The 15,343-nt window shown below is 43.1% G+C and overlaps 1 protein-coding gene across 4 annotated transcripts in view; it reads right to left on the reverse strand.

Moving 5' to 3' along the window:
* The window catches only part of LOC112227373 (laminin subunit alpha-3-like), a 106,603-nt gene that overhangs the window by 41,993 nt on the left and 49,267 nt on the right, over window positions 1-15,343 (reverse strand). For all 4 annotated transcript variants that reach the window (XM_042307667.1, XM_042307666.1, XM_042307665.1 and 1 more), the window contains 10 exons: window positions 8,724-8,858; window positions 8,502-8,636; window positions 8,178-8,312; window positions 7,586-7,723; window positions 5,131-5,189; window positions 3,877-3,976; window positions 1,328-1,380; window positions 984-1,089; window positions 612-711; window positions 198-354 (listed from right to left, as the gene is read on the reverse strand). In XM_042307667.1, the coding sequence (XP_042163601.1) occupies window positions 198-354; window positions 612-711; window positions 984-1,089; window positions 1,328-1,380; window positions 3,877-3,976; window positions 5,131-5,189; window positions 7,586-7,723; window positions 8,178-8,312; window positions 8,502-8,636; window positions 8,724-8,858 (1,118 nt within the window). The remainder of the gene's footprint in view (window positions 1-197; window positions 355-611; window positions 712-983; window positions 1,090-1,327; window positions 1,381-3,876; window positions 3,977-5,130; window positions 5,190-7,585; window positions 7,724-8,177; window positions 8,313-8,501; window positions 8,637-8,723; window positions 8,859-15,343) is intronic.

A 15,343-nucleotide genomic window follows, 5' to 3' on the forward strand; every position in this document is an offset into this window, starting at 1 on the left:
AAGCCAACACCATCCACCAAGCATATTCATCATAAGAAATGCCTGTAGCAGCATCTAGCACTTCTACAAAGAATGTACACCAGAAATGAGGCTTAGAGAAGAAGGGGAAAAAAGCCACTGTTAAATAATCAAGATGTCAAGCAGGTCAGGCAGGAACAGGTTTAAGGTCCACCTATCAGCATCATCATGTGTCTTACCTGCGCAGGGGACATGATGGCGTAACCTCTCCAGCTGAATCCTGGGAACGTCTGGGGGTCGTAGCCGAAGCGTACGGGCCTGGCGTTGGGGGTGATGCCATCCTCCACCTCATACCTCAGGTGGTGCAGGCTGGGGAAGTAGTAGTTAGGTGCTGGCCTGGTACGGTCAGACAGGAGGGGGGGAGAAGGGGTGGAGGGAGAGAGAGTAAGAATAAAACACTTGAGCAATATTTCATATGTTTGGAACATAATCATGGCAGTCGTGATTTAGAATGCATGAAATCTGAGGTTTTAGGATTTTCTGTTTGTTTCTTGCCATTCATCAGCATTTAACAACATTTGCTCCAATTCGTGTGAGAACTTAAGCAGCATGTCAAAAACATGTCATTGTGTTTAGTTTCCGTCCATCCTTACTCAGTGCAGGTGCGGCCCACTACGTTCTTCCGACACTGGCACTGTCCAGACATCTCATCACACCCTCTGCCTATGGCTCCTCCCACATCACACTGGCAGCCTATCGGAGAGAAGCAGCAGGTCAATCAGGTCTTTCTGATTAACACACAACCATAACTGATCATGAGGTCAAGCCGTGACCCGAGGTTAACTACGCATCTATTACTTAAACAATGTTTGGTCAAGAGTGACAATCTTTGTAGAATAAGAAAGGCGCACCCTGCACTGTGAAACATTCAGAGGCTGAGTCTCAACCCATTAGTTAGATGGATAAGATAAAGGCCGTGTGTTCATAGGAAGCCCGTCTGGTTCATGTTTGGTCAGCTGACTCACCTTGACAGCCAAAATAGTTCCTCTTCTGCAGCAGGTAGTAGCCCTCCTTGCACGTGTCACAGGTATGGCTGCACACGTCGGGCTTGCAGTAACACTGGCCACTTTTCTACAAAAGGAGTCCGTGTTGAAGTTAATGGGGAACTGCCAGCGATAGGTGAATGTTACCAAGTAAATTGGGATTTTTAGTCATGCAAGAAAGGAATATATCCAAGACAAATGGACCTCCTAGTTAAACAGTAAGCAATTGATGGTTAAATGATTTACAATCAGTTAGTACCGTTGTGCTGGACATACTGTGTCAGCATCATAAGGCGGTATGAACAGACAGAGGTAGACAGACACACCTGTTGACACTCTCCTACCCCACTCAGGGTGCCTTTGACGCCACAGCGACACTCTGGGAGAGAGACAGGAAGCATAAAGTGAGAAAGCCTCCAAACTAATGAGTCACACATTATTATTCAGTGATGCAACGACAATACAATAAAACGCAGAAGCAGAGACATTCTAGAATACAAGCGCTGTAAAAGGGAAGATGAAAAGTTGGGGGGGATAAACTCTGATTACAGGATTCCAGAAGCAACAAAAATCTTCTGAGCTGCACATATCCACATCAAAGGGACCAGGGGAGCCACTGCTCTCTCTTTCTCTCCCTCTTTCAGAGGACAAGCCTCAGTATCCGTTCAGCCACATTAAAACCCGAGGCATTTCTGGAATATTAAAATCTCTTCTTCCCTCCATCCATATGTCTCCTGGCAGCAGGCAGGCGGTGGTGATAACATTCTTTCTGCAGAGTAGAGGCGTAACTCTAGACAGGTATCTGGACAAAGCCTACGGCTGTTCCTACACTGCACCGGCTGGTTGAGAAGAAAGTCAGCTCTGAATTATGAGGATGATGAAGGCGATTTTAGGGCACATATTTCTTTAAGCAAGGGGTATTCTCATTTTCTTTTCCCCCCAACAACTGACACCTGTATCCCACCTCAACTGGGAGGTTATTGTTGCACTGGCAAAGATGTACTCCTTTTCCACTCAAAAAGCATTTACCTCATGGAACCACAAAGTTTTAGTGACATGGCTGTTATCAGAGCACCACATTGAGAGAAGAGAACCACACTTTTCCCTTGGGCGCTCTGTGTTACTATGTTTTCCCAAAACATCCTTAGGAGGGACAGAAAGAAAGAGTTGTTTCTGACATGCTGCCATGTCTACTGGGCGAAGAGGCAGAGTGGTTTCTGATGTCAGCACTTCCTCAGGTTTAATAACACCGGTTATCTAATACTGCTGAAAACACTGCTGATTGCTGCCTTCTCCACACGCAGGTGTGCAGTGCAACCCAGATTTCTGGAGGGATTGGAGTTTCTCTTTTTCTTTCTTTTCAGGTTTTAACAGACCGGGACACTCAAAAAGAAACACTATACTGTTACCAAGTACAGTACCAGTCAAAGGTTTGGACACACCTACTCATTCGAGGGTTTTTCTTTTTTTTAAAAACTATTTTCTACATTGTAGAATAATAGTGAAGGCATCAAAATGATAAAATAACACATACTGTATGGCATCATGTAGGAACCAAAAAAGTGTGAAACAAATTTAAATATATTTTAGATTCTTCAAAGTAGCCACCCTTTGCCTTGATGACAGCTTTGCAAACTCTTGGAATTGTCTCAACCTGCTTCATGAGGTAGTCACCTGGAATGCATTTCAATTAACAGGTGTGCCTTGTTAAAAGTCAATATGTGGAATTTCTTTCCTTCTTAATGCGTTTGAGCCAATCAGTTATGTTGTGACATGGTAGGGGTGGAATACAGACGATAACCCTATTTGGTAAAAGACCAAGTCCATATTATGGCAAGAACAGCTCAAATAAGCAAAGAGAAACAATAGTCCATCAATACTTTAAAACATGAAGGTCAGTCAATCAAGAACATTTCAAGAACTTTGAAAGTTTCTTCAAGTCGCAACTGGCTCTCATGAAGACCGCCACAGAAAAGGAAGACCCAGAGTTACCCCTGCTGCAGAGGAGAAGTTCATTAGAGATACCAGCCTCAGAAATTGCAGCCCAAATAAATGCTTCAGAGTTTAAGTTACAGACACATCTCAACATCAATTGTTCAGAGGAGACTGAATCGGGCATTCATGGTCAAATTGCTGCAAACAAACCACTACTAAAGGACACAAATAAGAAGAAGAGACTTGCTTAGGCAGAGAAACACGAGCAATGGACATTAGACTGGTGGAAATCTGTCCTTTGGTCTGATGAGTCCATTTTAGAGATTTTTGGTTTCAACCGTCATGTCTGTGTGAGATGCAGAGTTGGTGAAAGGATGATCTCTGCATGTGTGGTTCCCACCGTGAAGCATGGAGGAGGAGGTGTGATGGTGTGGGGTTGTGAGACTGTCAGTGATTTATTTCGAATTCAAGGCACACTTAACCAGCATGACAACCACAGCATTCTGCAGCGATTACTCCATACCATCTGGTTTATGCTTAGTGGGACTATCATTTGTGTTAAAACATAACAATGACCCCAACACACCTTCAGGCTGTGTAAGGGCTATTTGACGTAGAAGGCGACTGTTGGAGTGCTACATCAGATGACCTGGCCTCCACAATCACCCTTGAATGAGTAGATGTGTCCAAACGTTTGACTGGTACTGTATATCAAATTGTCCTTTTCCAACAGACTAATTAGCGATGGATGAAACATTGATTTTACATCAGGATTTCTGTTGTCTGATGCAGCAGATATCAGTAAAGTAATGTTAACCCATTGTTCTGTACCATATGTGCTGTATCCAACTCGTCTATTCATGAACGCTAGAAAAACTGGCTACAACACATAGAATGGGACGAGGCTTCAGTCGGTTGGGGTCACATGTAGGTCACCAACCTATACAGCCGCTGGGGTTCTCTGTCGCCAGGTTCCAGTAGAGAGGTTTACACATGTCACACAGTGTTCCCTCCACGTTGGGCAGGCAGCCACAGGAACCCTGTGTCAGGACGACCCACATAGACAAGACAGACATAGTAATGTAGAAAAGAGTCAACGCAAATGCTAACATCAGCTTAAATGCCAGCAAATGTCCAAGTATGCTTTTCCCTCAGAGACAATCTAACAGTCCCTTCTTTTGGCACTGGAGGTGCCTCGGGAACAGTATGTTATGAAGCAGACAGCTTGGAATGATTTAGAGATGGATACTTGACTCAGCATCACATGGAGACACAGTATTGGCTTGGTACTCAGCATTAAGGAGAAGGATTGGTGTAAGGCCTTGCCACAGACTAGTGTCCTGTCCAGGCGGTGTACTGGCGTATCAAGCTTCAGAAACCAGAGATAGGCTCCTACCTTACAGGCTGTCCTGGCTGAGACAAGGCTATTTACTTACTTACAGCATATGGGAGAACACTGTTTAAAAAGTAGTAGCTTTAATGTGGAACAAAACCCTCAAACAAAAGATTACACTTAACCTAAATCCAATTGTTCCAGTTGTCTAATACATTTCAATAACTATTCACAATGTTAATGATGTTTCCTTTCCAACTCAACATTTCACACAAAGCAAACCCCCAAGGAAGAAAAATGGTCAAATCAGCTTCTGGAAATCCTGCGTTACTGGAGCATTGATACAGCCAGGCCGTGTTTCGTTATTTTCTTTTCATGGAAGGAAGTCGCTTTTCCTCTTTTGATTACAGTTAATTGTCATTTCCAGCGGGAGGTAAAAAAAAAAAAACACTTCCTTGTAAACATTACCGGATACGGCGTTTAGCAATACTGTTATCAGATGTAGGAATGTGAATAGAGCACAGGAGGCTGCTGAGGGGAGGACAGTGCATAATAATGGCTGGAATGGATTGAATGGAATGGTATCAAACACATTATTCCATTCCAGCCATTACTGTGAGTCCGTCCTCCCCAATTAAGTTGCCACCAACCTTCTGTGGAATAGACACATGTGAACACACCAACTATTGATGATCACAGGCCCTTGTTTTATGACTGCTGGTACTCCCATTGCCTCAGCTACTAAAACAATCCAGATAAAAGAGGCTGAGAGTTTGCCATGTTGGGGAAGGCAAATACATCTCATAAAGTAAAGTAAAGATTTCTCAGTCAGCCATGTTGTGGGAGGCATAGGCTACGTACCGTTTGTGGATCTGCTGTGCTGACCTCGGACCCTGCTGGGTTACACTGGGTGATGGAGGCTGGAAGAAACAATGTAAATGTTTTCCCCTCAACCTACGACATGAATCTTTTCCCCTCAAACTCCACTCTGGACCTCAAAGCCAGTTCCACTGAATGTTTTCATTGTTCCCCTCTAACACAGGGACTGATTTAGACCTAAGACACCAGGTGTGTGCTCCTGACCTCCTGCTCTATATGTATCAACTGGGCACCAAATGTAACTAAGTGGCAAGTGTGCTAATGTAATAAGTACAGAACACTCCCAAAAGCAATCAATTGCAGGTCTGTAAAACTTCACCCAAATTCTAATTTTATAAAGAGGACAGACAGATTTGCTCTAAGCATACATTTACAGAACAGTACTTTGTTAGCAAGGTCTGGACTTGCAGTAAACCTGTACCACTAGGCTGGATATGAAAACAATCTCCACACTAATACATTTTAAACATTGAATAAACCACATTGTGACAACACCCCCCTGTGAAACACAACCATCTCCAGTGGGGATGCCACATCTTAGGACCACCTCTATCTCCACATCACAAAGACGGTTTAGGTTACAGGTAGCCAATCAAAGTGTCTAGAGTATAGAGCCCGTGGTCTTGTGGGAACACACCCGGTTTCTACCACATACAGTTGAAGTCAGAAGTTTACATACATCTTAGCCAAATACATTTAAACTCAGTTTTTCACAATTTCTGACATTTAATCCCAGTAAAAATTCCCTGTTTTAGGTCAGTTAGCATCACCACTTTACTTTGTTAAATGTCAGAACATTAGTAGAGAGAATTGATTCATTTCAGCTTTTATTTCTTTCATCACATTCCCAGTGGGTCAGAAGTTTACATCCACGGAGTTAGTATTTGGTAGCATTGCCTTTAAATTGTTTAACTTGGGTCAAATGTTTTGGTTAGCTTTTCCAGAAGCTTCCCACAATATGTTGGATGAATTTTGGCACATTCCTCCTAACAGAGCTGGTGTAACCGAGTCAGGTTTGTAGGCCTCCTTGCTCGCACACTCTTTTTCAGTTCTGCCAACAAATGTTCTATGGGATTGAGGTCAGGGCTTCTGTGATGGCCACTCCAATACCTTGACTTTGTTGTCCTTAAGCCATTTTCCCACAACTTTGGAAGTATGCTTGGGGTCATTGTCCATTTGGAAGACCCATTTGCGACCAAGCTTTAACTTTCTTTTTAACTTCTTGAGATGCTGCTTCAATATATCCATATAATTTTCCTCCTCATGATGCCATCTATTTTATGAGGTGCACCAGTCCCTCCTGCAGCACCCCCACAACATGATGCTGCCACCCCTGTGCTTCACAGTTGGGATGGTGTTCTTCGGCTTGCAAGCCTCCCCATTTTTCTTCCTAACATAATGATGGTCATTATGGCCAAACAGTTCTATTTTTATTTCATCAGACCAGAGGACATTTCTCCAAAAAGTACGATCTTTGTCCCCATGTCCAGTTGCAAACCGTAGTCTGGCTTTCTTTATGGTGGTTTTGGAGCAGTGGCTTCTGCCTTGCTGAGCGGCCTTTCAGGTTATGTCGATATAGATACTTTCTTTTTTTTTTGTAGGACTCATTGTACTGTGGATGTAAATACTTTTGTACCCGTTTCCTCCAGCATCTTCACAAGGTCCTTTGCTGTTGTTCTGGGATCGCACCAAAAGTGCGTACATTTTTTTTGCACCAAAGTATGTTAATCTCTAGGAGACAGAGCGCGTCTCCTTCCTGAGCGGTATGATGGCTGCGTGGTCCCATGGTGTTTATACTTGCGTACTATTGTTTGTACAGATAAACGTGGTACCTTCAGGCATTTGGAAATTGCTCCCAAGGATGAACCAGACTTGTGGAGGTCTACAAATATTTTTCTGAGGTCTTGGCTGATTTATTTTGATTTTCCCATGATGTCAAGCAAAGAGGCACTGAGTTTGAAGGTAGGCCTTGAAATACATCCACAGGTACACCTCCAATTGACTCAAATTATGTCAATTAGCCTATCAGAAGCTTCTAAAGCCATGGCATTTTCTGGAATTTTCTAAGCTGTTTAAAGGCACAGTCAACTTAGTGTATGTAAACCTCTGACCCACTGGAATTGTGATACAGTGAATTATAAGTGAAATAATCTATCTGTAAACAATTGTTGGCAAAATGACTTGTGTCTTGCACAAAGTAGATGTCCTAACCGACTTGCCAGAAATTTGTGGAGTGGTTAAAAAAACGAGTGTTAATGACTCCAACCTAAGTGTATGTAAACATCCGACTGTATGTCCTGACCCCAGAGACCATGGCTTCGATCTCTGTGTCCACCCTCTCCCTCTAATTCTAACCTGTCTAAATAAACCACAATAATATGAACGCATAATAAAAAAGAAAAGAAAGAAAGTGTCTAGTGAGGCAAGGGGGGGTTACCTGAACACTGCGGGAAGCGGAGGCCTGACCCGGCACAGCGATCACACTGCTGTCCCACCACCCCAGGGCGACACAGACACTGGCCTGATACTTGGTTACACATGGAGTCGTAGGAACCCTCCCCTAAACACTGGCAGGCTAGGGAGAGAGAGACATGGAGAGGGACGGTGAGATGTCTCATGTGAAAATGATATGGCTTAGCATTCAAATCAAATGTCTCCGACGGCACAGATCATACTAAATCCTTTCAATACTGGAGTGGGCCAAGTTTGCCGTTGCTTTCTGAGTATTGTTTTGTTCAAACAACCATGGGTCAAGAATAGAAATAGAATGACTAGATTAGATTATATTTCTATGGGGTAAATGAATGTGAATGAGTGTTGGGATTTACATGTTATTGTGGATGAATCAAGGTATGTAGCTCTACAGAGCTGAAGAGGAGGCTACATTAAGCCCTGTGAGATTATGCCCATCGGTTTTTCAAACAGCAGCAACAGCAAGGTCATGGAAAGGTCACTGTGGGCATATCAGTGTCTGCAATACAGTAGCCCTCCCATGGGTGCAGCCAAAACAAGAGGATTAAAACACGTACAGGCACAGTCTGGGTATCCATAGTAACCAGGGGCACACTGGTCACATTGACTTCCGAAGTAGTTGACACGGCAACGGCACTGTCCGCTGGGCCCACAGACCCTGTCAGTCACCCCTGCACCGTCACAGCGGCATACTGAAGTGGTGGGAAAGTTTACATCAACTACAGGTTGATTGATTTTTGTCAACAATTAAACAAAACAATTGATTTTCAAACAACTTGAACTTTCGTGAGGTCATGTTACGTGGTAAAATGAACTTCAAAGAGGATGACAATTGTTGATCTATTTCAGTTGTGGTTTCATGAGAGGGAAAGGTTTCTCACCTTGGCAGTTAGGAAAGGAGTGGTAACCTGGTCGACAGCGGTCACATCTCTCGCCCTCCACCCCTCCACGACATACGCAGCGCCCTGATGAGTCACACATCTCCAGCACCGAACCACTGCCGTCGCACACACACTCTGAACAAACACAAAGATACAATGCAGAAGACACATGCTATTTGAGGTGTGGTTTGGTGAGAGGGAGGTGGGCGACAGGTTTCTCACCTTGGCAGTTAGGGAAAGAGTGGTGCCCTGGTCGACAGCGGTCACATCTCTCACCCTCCACACCATCACGACAGATGCAGCGCCCTGACGCATCACACAACTCCAGCACTGATCCACCGCGGTCACACACACACCCTGAACACACACATACACAAAAAGACTCATGTCAGATGGCACACAATCTCTGAATACACAAAATACCCCATTTAGCTCACATTTCAACGCCGAAAAGTTCGATTTAGGCTCAAACAAACAATGGGAAGCCCCACAGTCTTTCCCACGGCATGTGCCATGGTCAATGAGCCCTTCTTTGGCACAGTTTAACAGCAGGATATGACAAATGCATCTCTTTTAACCATATTTACACTGGCACTGACTGTGCCACTGGTGGCACTAAGGGTGACAGACTGGTCAAGTCAAGCCTGGCAGAGAGAAGCATGCAAGATCTTGGCTGGTGGTTGAACTGGGCACATGGGCATTGGGAGTCAGAGAATACCTCCATTGTTTTATTTCCCCCTACCAGCTCGCTCCTTAAAAATAAAAACAGCCCTCAGACGGCTAAAGATGAAATTCCTTCTCGGAATGGATGAACACTGGATGAACATAAATGATTGTTGTTGCCCACATTCCTAGACAAACAATAAAAATAAATATCGGAGACGGAGGCAGACAGAATCAAAGAACTGGTATTTATATCCTCGTTTCAATTTTTTTTTTTTTTAAACATCTTTCCAATCTGGCTTTTTTCCTTTAAACTGATTCCAGCAAGAGAGAAAAAGTGGGAATTCAAAATCCAATCAAACGCTATTGGTCGCATACACATATTTGGCAGATGTTATTGCGGGTGTAGCAAAATGCTTGTGTTCCTAGCTCCAACAGTGCAATAATATCTCTTCAATACACAACAATACACACATATCTAAAAAAGTAAACGAATGGAATTATTTGGTTGGTGATCATTGCTAGACAACCATTTTCAAGACTTGCCATAGATTTTGAAGTAGATTTAAGTCAAAACTGTAACTCGGTCACTCAAGAACATTCACTGTCTTCTTGGTAAGCAACTCCAGTGTAGATTTGGCCTTGTGTGTTAGGTTATTGTCCTGCTTAAAGGTGAATTAATATCCCAGTGTCTGTTGGAAAGCAGACTGAACCAGGATTTTGCCCGTGCTTAGCTCCATTTAGTTACTTTTTTTATCCTGAAGAATTCCCCAGTCCATAATGATTACAAGCATACTCATGACATGATGCAGCCACCCCTATGCTTGGAAATATGGATGGTGGTACTCAGTAATGTGTTATATTGGATTTGTCCCAAACATGAAACTTTGTAATCAGGACAAAAGGTTAATTGCTTTGCCACATTTTTTGCAGAATTACTTTAGTGCCTTTGTACAAACAGGATTCATGTCTTGGAGTACTTACATTCTGTACAGGCTTCCTTCTTTTCACTCTGTCATTTAGGTTAAAATTGTGGAGAAACTACAATGTTGTTGATCCATCCTCAGTTTTCTCCTATCACATCCATTAAACTCTGTAACTGTTTTAAAGTCACCGTTGCACCATTGGCCTCATGGTGAAATCCCTGAGCGGTTTCCTGTATCTTTGTAGTAACTGGGTGTATTGAAACACCATCCAAAGTGTAATTAATAACTTCAACATGTTCATAGGGATATTCAATGTATTTTTATTTTTTATTTTACTTATCTACCAATAGGTGCCCTTCCTTGCAAGGCATTGGAAAATCTCCCTGGTCTTTGTGGTTGAATCTGTGTTTGAAATGAACTGCTCGACTGATGGGCCTTACAGACAATTGTACGTGTGGGGTACAGAGATGAGGTAGTCATGCAAAAATCATGCTAAACACTAGTGAGTCCATCACAGAGTGAGTCCATGCAACTTATTATGTGACATATTAAGGATTGTTTTACTCCTGAAGTTATTTAGGCTTGCAATAACCAAAGGGGTTGAATACTTATTGACTCAATACATTTCAACTTCTCATTTTTTATTAATTTGTACAAATAAAATAAAAAACATAATTCCACTGACATTATGGGGTATTGTGTGCAAGTCAGTGTAAAAAAAAAATCTACATATAATCAATTTTACATTCAGGCTGTAACACAACAAAATATGGAAAAAGTCAAGGGGTGTGAATATTTTCTGAAGGCGTTTTCCAATTTTGTTGCATTACAACCTGTAATTTAAATGGATTTTTATTTGGGATTTCATGTAATGGACATACACAAAATAGTCCAAATTGGTTAAGTGAAATGAAAAAAAAACAACTTCAAAAAATTCGAAAGAATACAAAACAGAGAAGTGGTGCGTGCATTTGTATCCACCCCCTTTGCTATGAAGCCCCTAAATAAGACCTGGTGCAACCAATTACCTTCAGATGTCACATAATTCATCAAATAATGTCCACCTGTGTGCAATCTAAGTGTCATATGATCTGTCACATGATCTCAGTTCACATACACCTGTTCTGAAAGGCCCCAGTATTGGCAACACCACTAAGCAAGGGGCACCACCAAGCAAGCGGCACCATGAAGACCAAGGAGCTCTCCAGACAGGTCAAGGACAAAGTTGTGGAGAAGTACAGTTCAGGGTTAGGTTATTAAAAAAAAATCAGAAACTTTGAACATCCCACGGAGCACCGTTAAATCCATTATTAAAAAATTGAAAGAATATGGCACCACAACAAACCTGCCAAGAGAGGGCCGCCCACCAAAACTCATGGACCAGGCAGGAGGGAATTAATCAGAGAGGCAACAAAGAGACCAAAGATTACCCTGAAGGAGCTGCAAAGCTCCACAGCGGAGATTGGAGTATCTGTCCATAGGACCACTTTAAGCAGTACACTCCACAGAGCTGGGCTTTACGGAAGAGCGGCCAGAAAAAAAGACATTGCTTAAAGAAAAAAATAAGCAGACACGTTGTGTTCGCCAAAAGGCATGTGGGAGACTCCCAAAACATATGGAAGGAAGTACTTTGGTCAGATGAGACTAAAATGTAGCTTATTGGCCATCAAGGAAAACGCTATGTCTGGCACAAACCCAACACCTCTCATCACCCCGAGAACAACATCTCCACAGTGAAGCAAGGGGGTGGCAGCATCATGCTGTCGGGATGTATTTCATCGGCAGGGACTGGGAAACTGGTCAGAATTGAAGGAATGATGGCTGGCGCTAAATACAGGGAAATTCTTGAGGGAAACCTGTTTCAGTCTTCCAGAGATTTGAGTCTGGGACGGAGGTTCACCTTCCAGCAGGACAATGACCCTAAGCATACTGATAAAGCAACACCTCGAGTGGTTTAAGGGGAAACATTTAAATGTCTTGGAAGGCCTAGTCAAAGCCCAGACCTCAATCCAATTGAGAATCTGTGGTATGACTTAAAGATTGCTGAACACCAGCAGGAACCCATCCAACTTGAAGAAGCTGGAGAAGTTTTGCCATGAAGAATGGGCAAAAATCCCAGTGGCTAGATGTGGCAAGCTTATAGAGACATACCCCAAGAGACTTGCAGCTGTAATTGCTGCAAAAGGTGGCTCTACAAAGTATTGACTTTGGGGAGGGGGGGTGAATAGTTATGCACACTCAACTTTTCGTTTTTTTTTTGTCTTATTTCTTGTTTGTTTCAAAGTGGTAGGCATTTGTGTAAATCAAGTGATACAACCCCCCAAAAATACATTTTAATTCCAGGTTATAAGGCAACAAAATAGGAAAAATGCCAAGGGGGTGAATACTTTAACAATACACTGTATATGGTGGGATTTATAGACATTATAGACAGTGTGTGGACAGAATATGTAGTAAATCAAATCAAATCAAATTTTATTTGTCACATACACATGGTTAGAAGATGTTAATGCGAGTGTAGCGAAATGCTTGTGCTTCTAGTTCCGACAATGCAGTAATAACCAACAAGTAATCTAACTAACAATTCCAAAACTACTGTCTTATACACAGTGTAAGGGGATAAAGAATATGTACATAAGGATATATGAATGAGTGATGGTACAGAGCAGCATAGGCAAGATACAGTAGATGGTATCGAGTACAGTATATACATATGAGATGAGTATGTAAACAAAGTGGCATAGTTAAAGTGGCTAGTGACATATGAGATGAATAATGTAGGGTAAGTAACATTATATAAGGTAGCATTGTTTAAAGTGGCTAGTGATATATTTACATCATTTCCCATCAATTCCCATTATTAAAGTGGCTGGAGTTGAGTCAGTGTCAGTGTGTTGGCAGCAGCCACTCAATGTTAGTGGTGGCTGTTTAACAGTCTGATGGCCACTGTTTTTCAGTCTCTCGGTCCCAGCTTTGATGGTGGCCTTCTGATTGAACAGGCAGTGGCTCGGGTGGTTGATGTCCTTGATGATCTTTATGGCCTTCCTGTAACATCAGGTGGTGTAGGTGTCCTGGAGGGCAGGTAGTTTGCCCCCGGTGATGCGTTGTGCAGACCTCACTACCCTCTGGAGAGCCTTACGGTTGAGGGCGGAGCAGTTGCCGTACCAGGCGGTGATACAGCCCGCCAGGATGCTCTCGATTGTGCATCTGTAGAAGTTTGTGAGTGCTTTTGGTGACAAGCCGAATTTCTTCAGCCTCCTGAGGTTGAAGAGGCGCTGCTGCGCCTTCTTCACGATGCTGTCTGTGTGAGTGGACCAATTCAGTTTGTCTGTGATGTGTATGCCGAGGAACTTAAAACTTGCTACCCTCTCCACTACTGTTCCATCGATGTGGATAGGGGGTGTTCCCTCTGCTGTTTCCTGAAGTCCACAATCATCTCCTTAGTTTTGTTGACGTTGAGTGTGAGGTTATTTTCCTGACACCACACTCCGAGGGCCCTCACCTCCTCCCTGTAGGCCGTCTCGTCGTTGTTGGTAATCAAGCCTACCACTGTTGTGTCGTCCGCAAACTTGATGATTGAGTTGGAGGCGTGCGTGGCCACGCAGTCGTGGGTGAACAGGGAGTACAGGAGAGGGCTCAGAACGCACCCTTGTGGGGCCCCAGTGTTGAGGATCAGCACGAAGAATACGTAGGATAGAATAGTATATGTACAGATATAGTTAAATAGGATAGGCCTTGCCTAGAATACAGTATACAGTGCATTGGGAAAGTATTCAGACCTCTAGACTATTTCCACATTTTAATACGTTACAGCCTTATTCTAAAATTGATTAAATAGTTTTATTCCTCAATCTACACACAATACCCCATAATGACAAAGAAAAACTTGTTTTTCGAAATGATTGCACATTTATTAAAAAAAGAAAACTGAAAAATAACATTTACATAAGTTTTCAGACCCTTTAATCAGTACTTTGTTGAAGCACCTTTGGCAGCGATTACAGCCAAAGGTTGTCTTCTTCAGTATGACGCATGCTTGGCACACCTGTATTTGGGGAGTTTCTCCCATTCTTCTCTGCAGACTCTCTCAAACTCCGTCAGGATGGATGGGGAGCGTCGTTGCACAGTTATTTTCAGGTCTCTCCAGAGATGTTTGATTGGGTTCAAGTCCGAGCTCTGGCTGGGCCACTCAAGGACATTCAGAGACTTGTCCCGATGCCACTCCTGCGTTGTCTTGGCTGTGTGCTTAGGGTCGTTGTCCTGTTGTCCTCTGGAGCAGGTTTTTATAAAGGATCTCTCTGTGCTTTGCTCCGTTCATCTTTCCCTCGATCATGACTAGTTTCCCATTCACTGCTGCCACCACCATGCTTCACCATAGGGATGGTGCCAGGTTTCCTCCAAATGTGACGCTTGGCATTCAGGCCAAAGAATCTTGGTTTCATCAGACCAGAGAATCTTGTTTCTCATGGTCTGAGAGTCTATAGGTGCCTTTTGGCAAACTCCAAGCGGGCTGTGCCTTTTTACCACGGAGGGGCTTCCGTCTGCCCAGTCTACCATAAAGGCCTGATTGGTGGAGTCCCTCAGAGATGGTTGTCCTTCTGGAAGTTTCTACCATCTCTACAGAGGGATTCTAGAGCTCTTTCAGAGTGACCATTGGGTTCTTGGTCACCTCACTGGCCAAGGCCTTTCTCCCCCAATTGCGCAGTTTGGCCGGGCGGCCAGCTCTAGGAAGAGTCTTGGTGGTTCTAAATTTATTCCATTTAAGAATGATGGAGGCCAATGTTTTCTTGGGGAGCTTCAATTGCTGCAGAAAGTTTTGGTAACCTTCTCCAGATCTGTGCCTCGACACAATCCTGTCTCGGAGCTCTACGGACAATTCCAAGTTCACCTGAATTTACCACAGGTGGACTCCAGTCAAGATGTAGAAACATCTCAAGGAAGATCAATGTTAATAGGATTCACCGGAGCTGAATTCCGAGGCTCATAGCAAAGGTTCTGAATAAATAAGGTATCCGTTTTTTTTTATTATATAAATTAGCAAAAATGTCTAAAAACCTGTTTTTGATTTGTCATTATGGGGTATTGTGTGTAGATTGATGTGGGGAAAAACACATTTAATCAATTGTACAATAAGGCTGTAACATAACAAATGTGGAAAAAGTCAAGGGGTCTGAATACTTTCCGAATGCACGTAGGCAGCAGCCTCTACAGTGCAGTTTTGAGTAACTGTGTGGTAGCCAGCTAGTGACTAAA

Source organism: Oncorhynchus tshawytscha, linkage group LG28 (genome assembly GCF_018296145.1).
Source record: "Oncorhynchus tshawytscha isolate Ot180627B linkage group LG28, Otsh_v2.0, whole genome shotgun sequence".
NCBI classification, from domain to species: domain Eukaryota; kingdom Metazoa; phylum Chordata; class Actinopteri; order Salmoniformes; family Salmonidae; genus Oncorhynchus; species Oncorhynchus tshawytscha.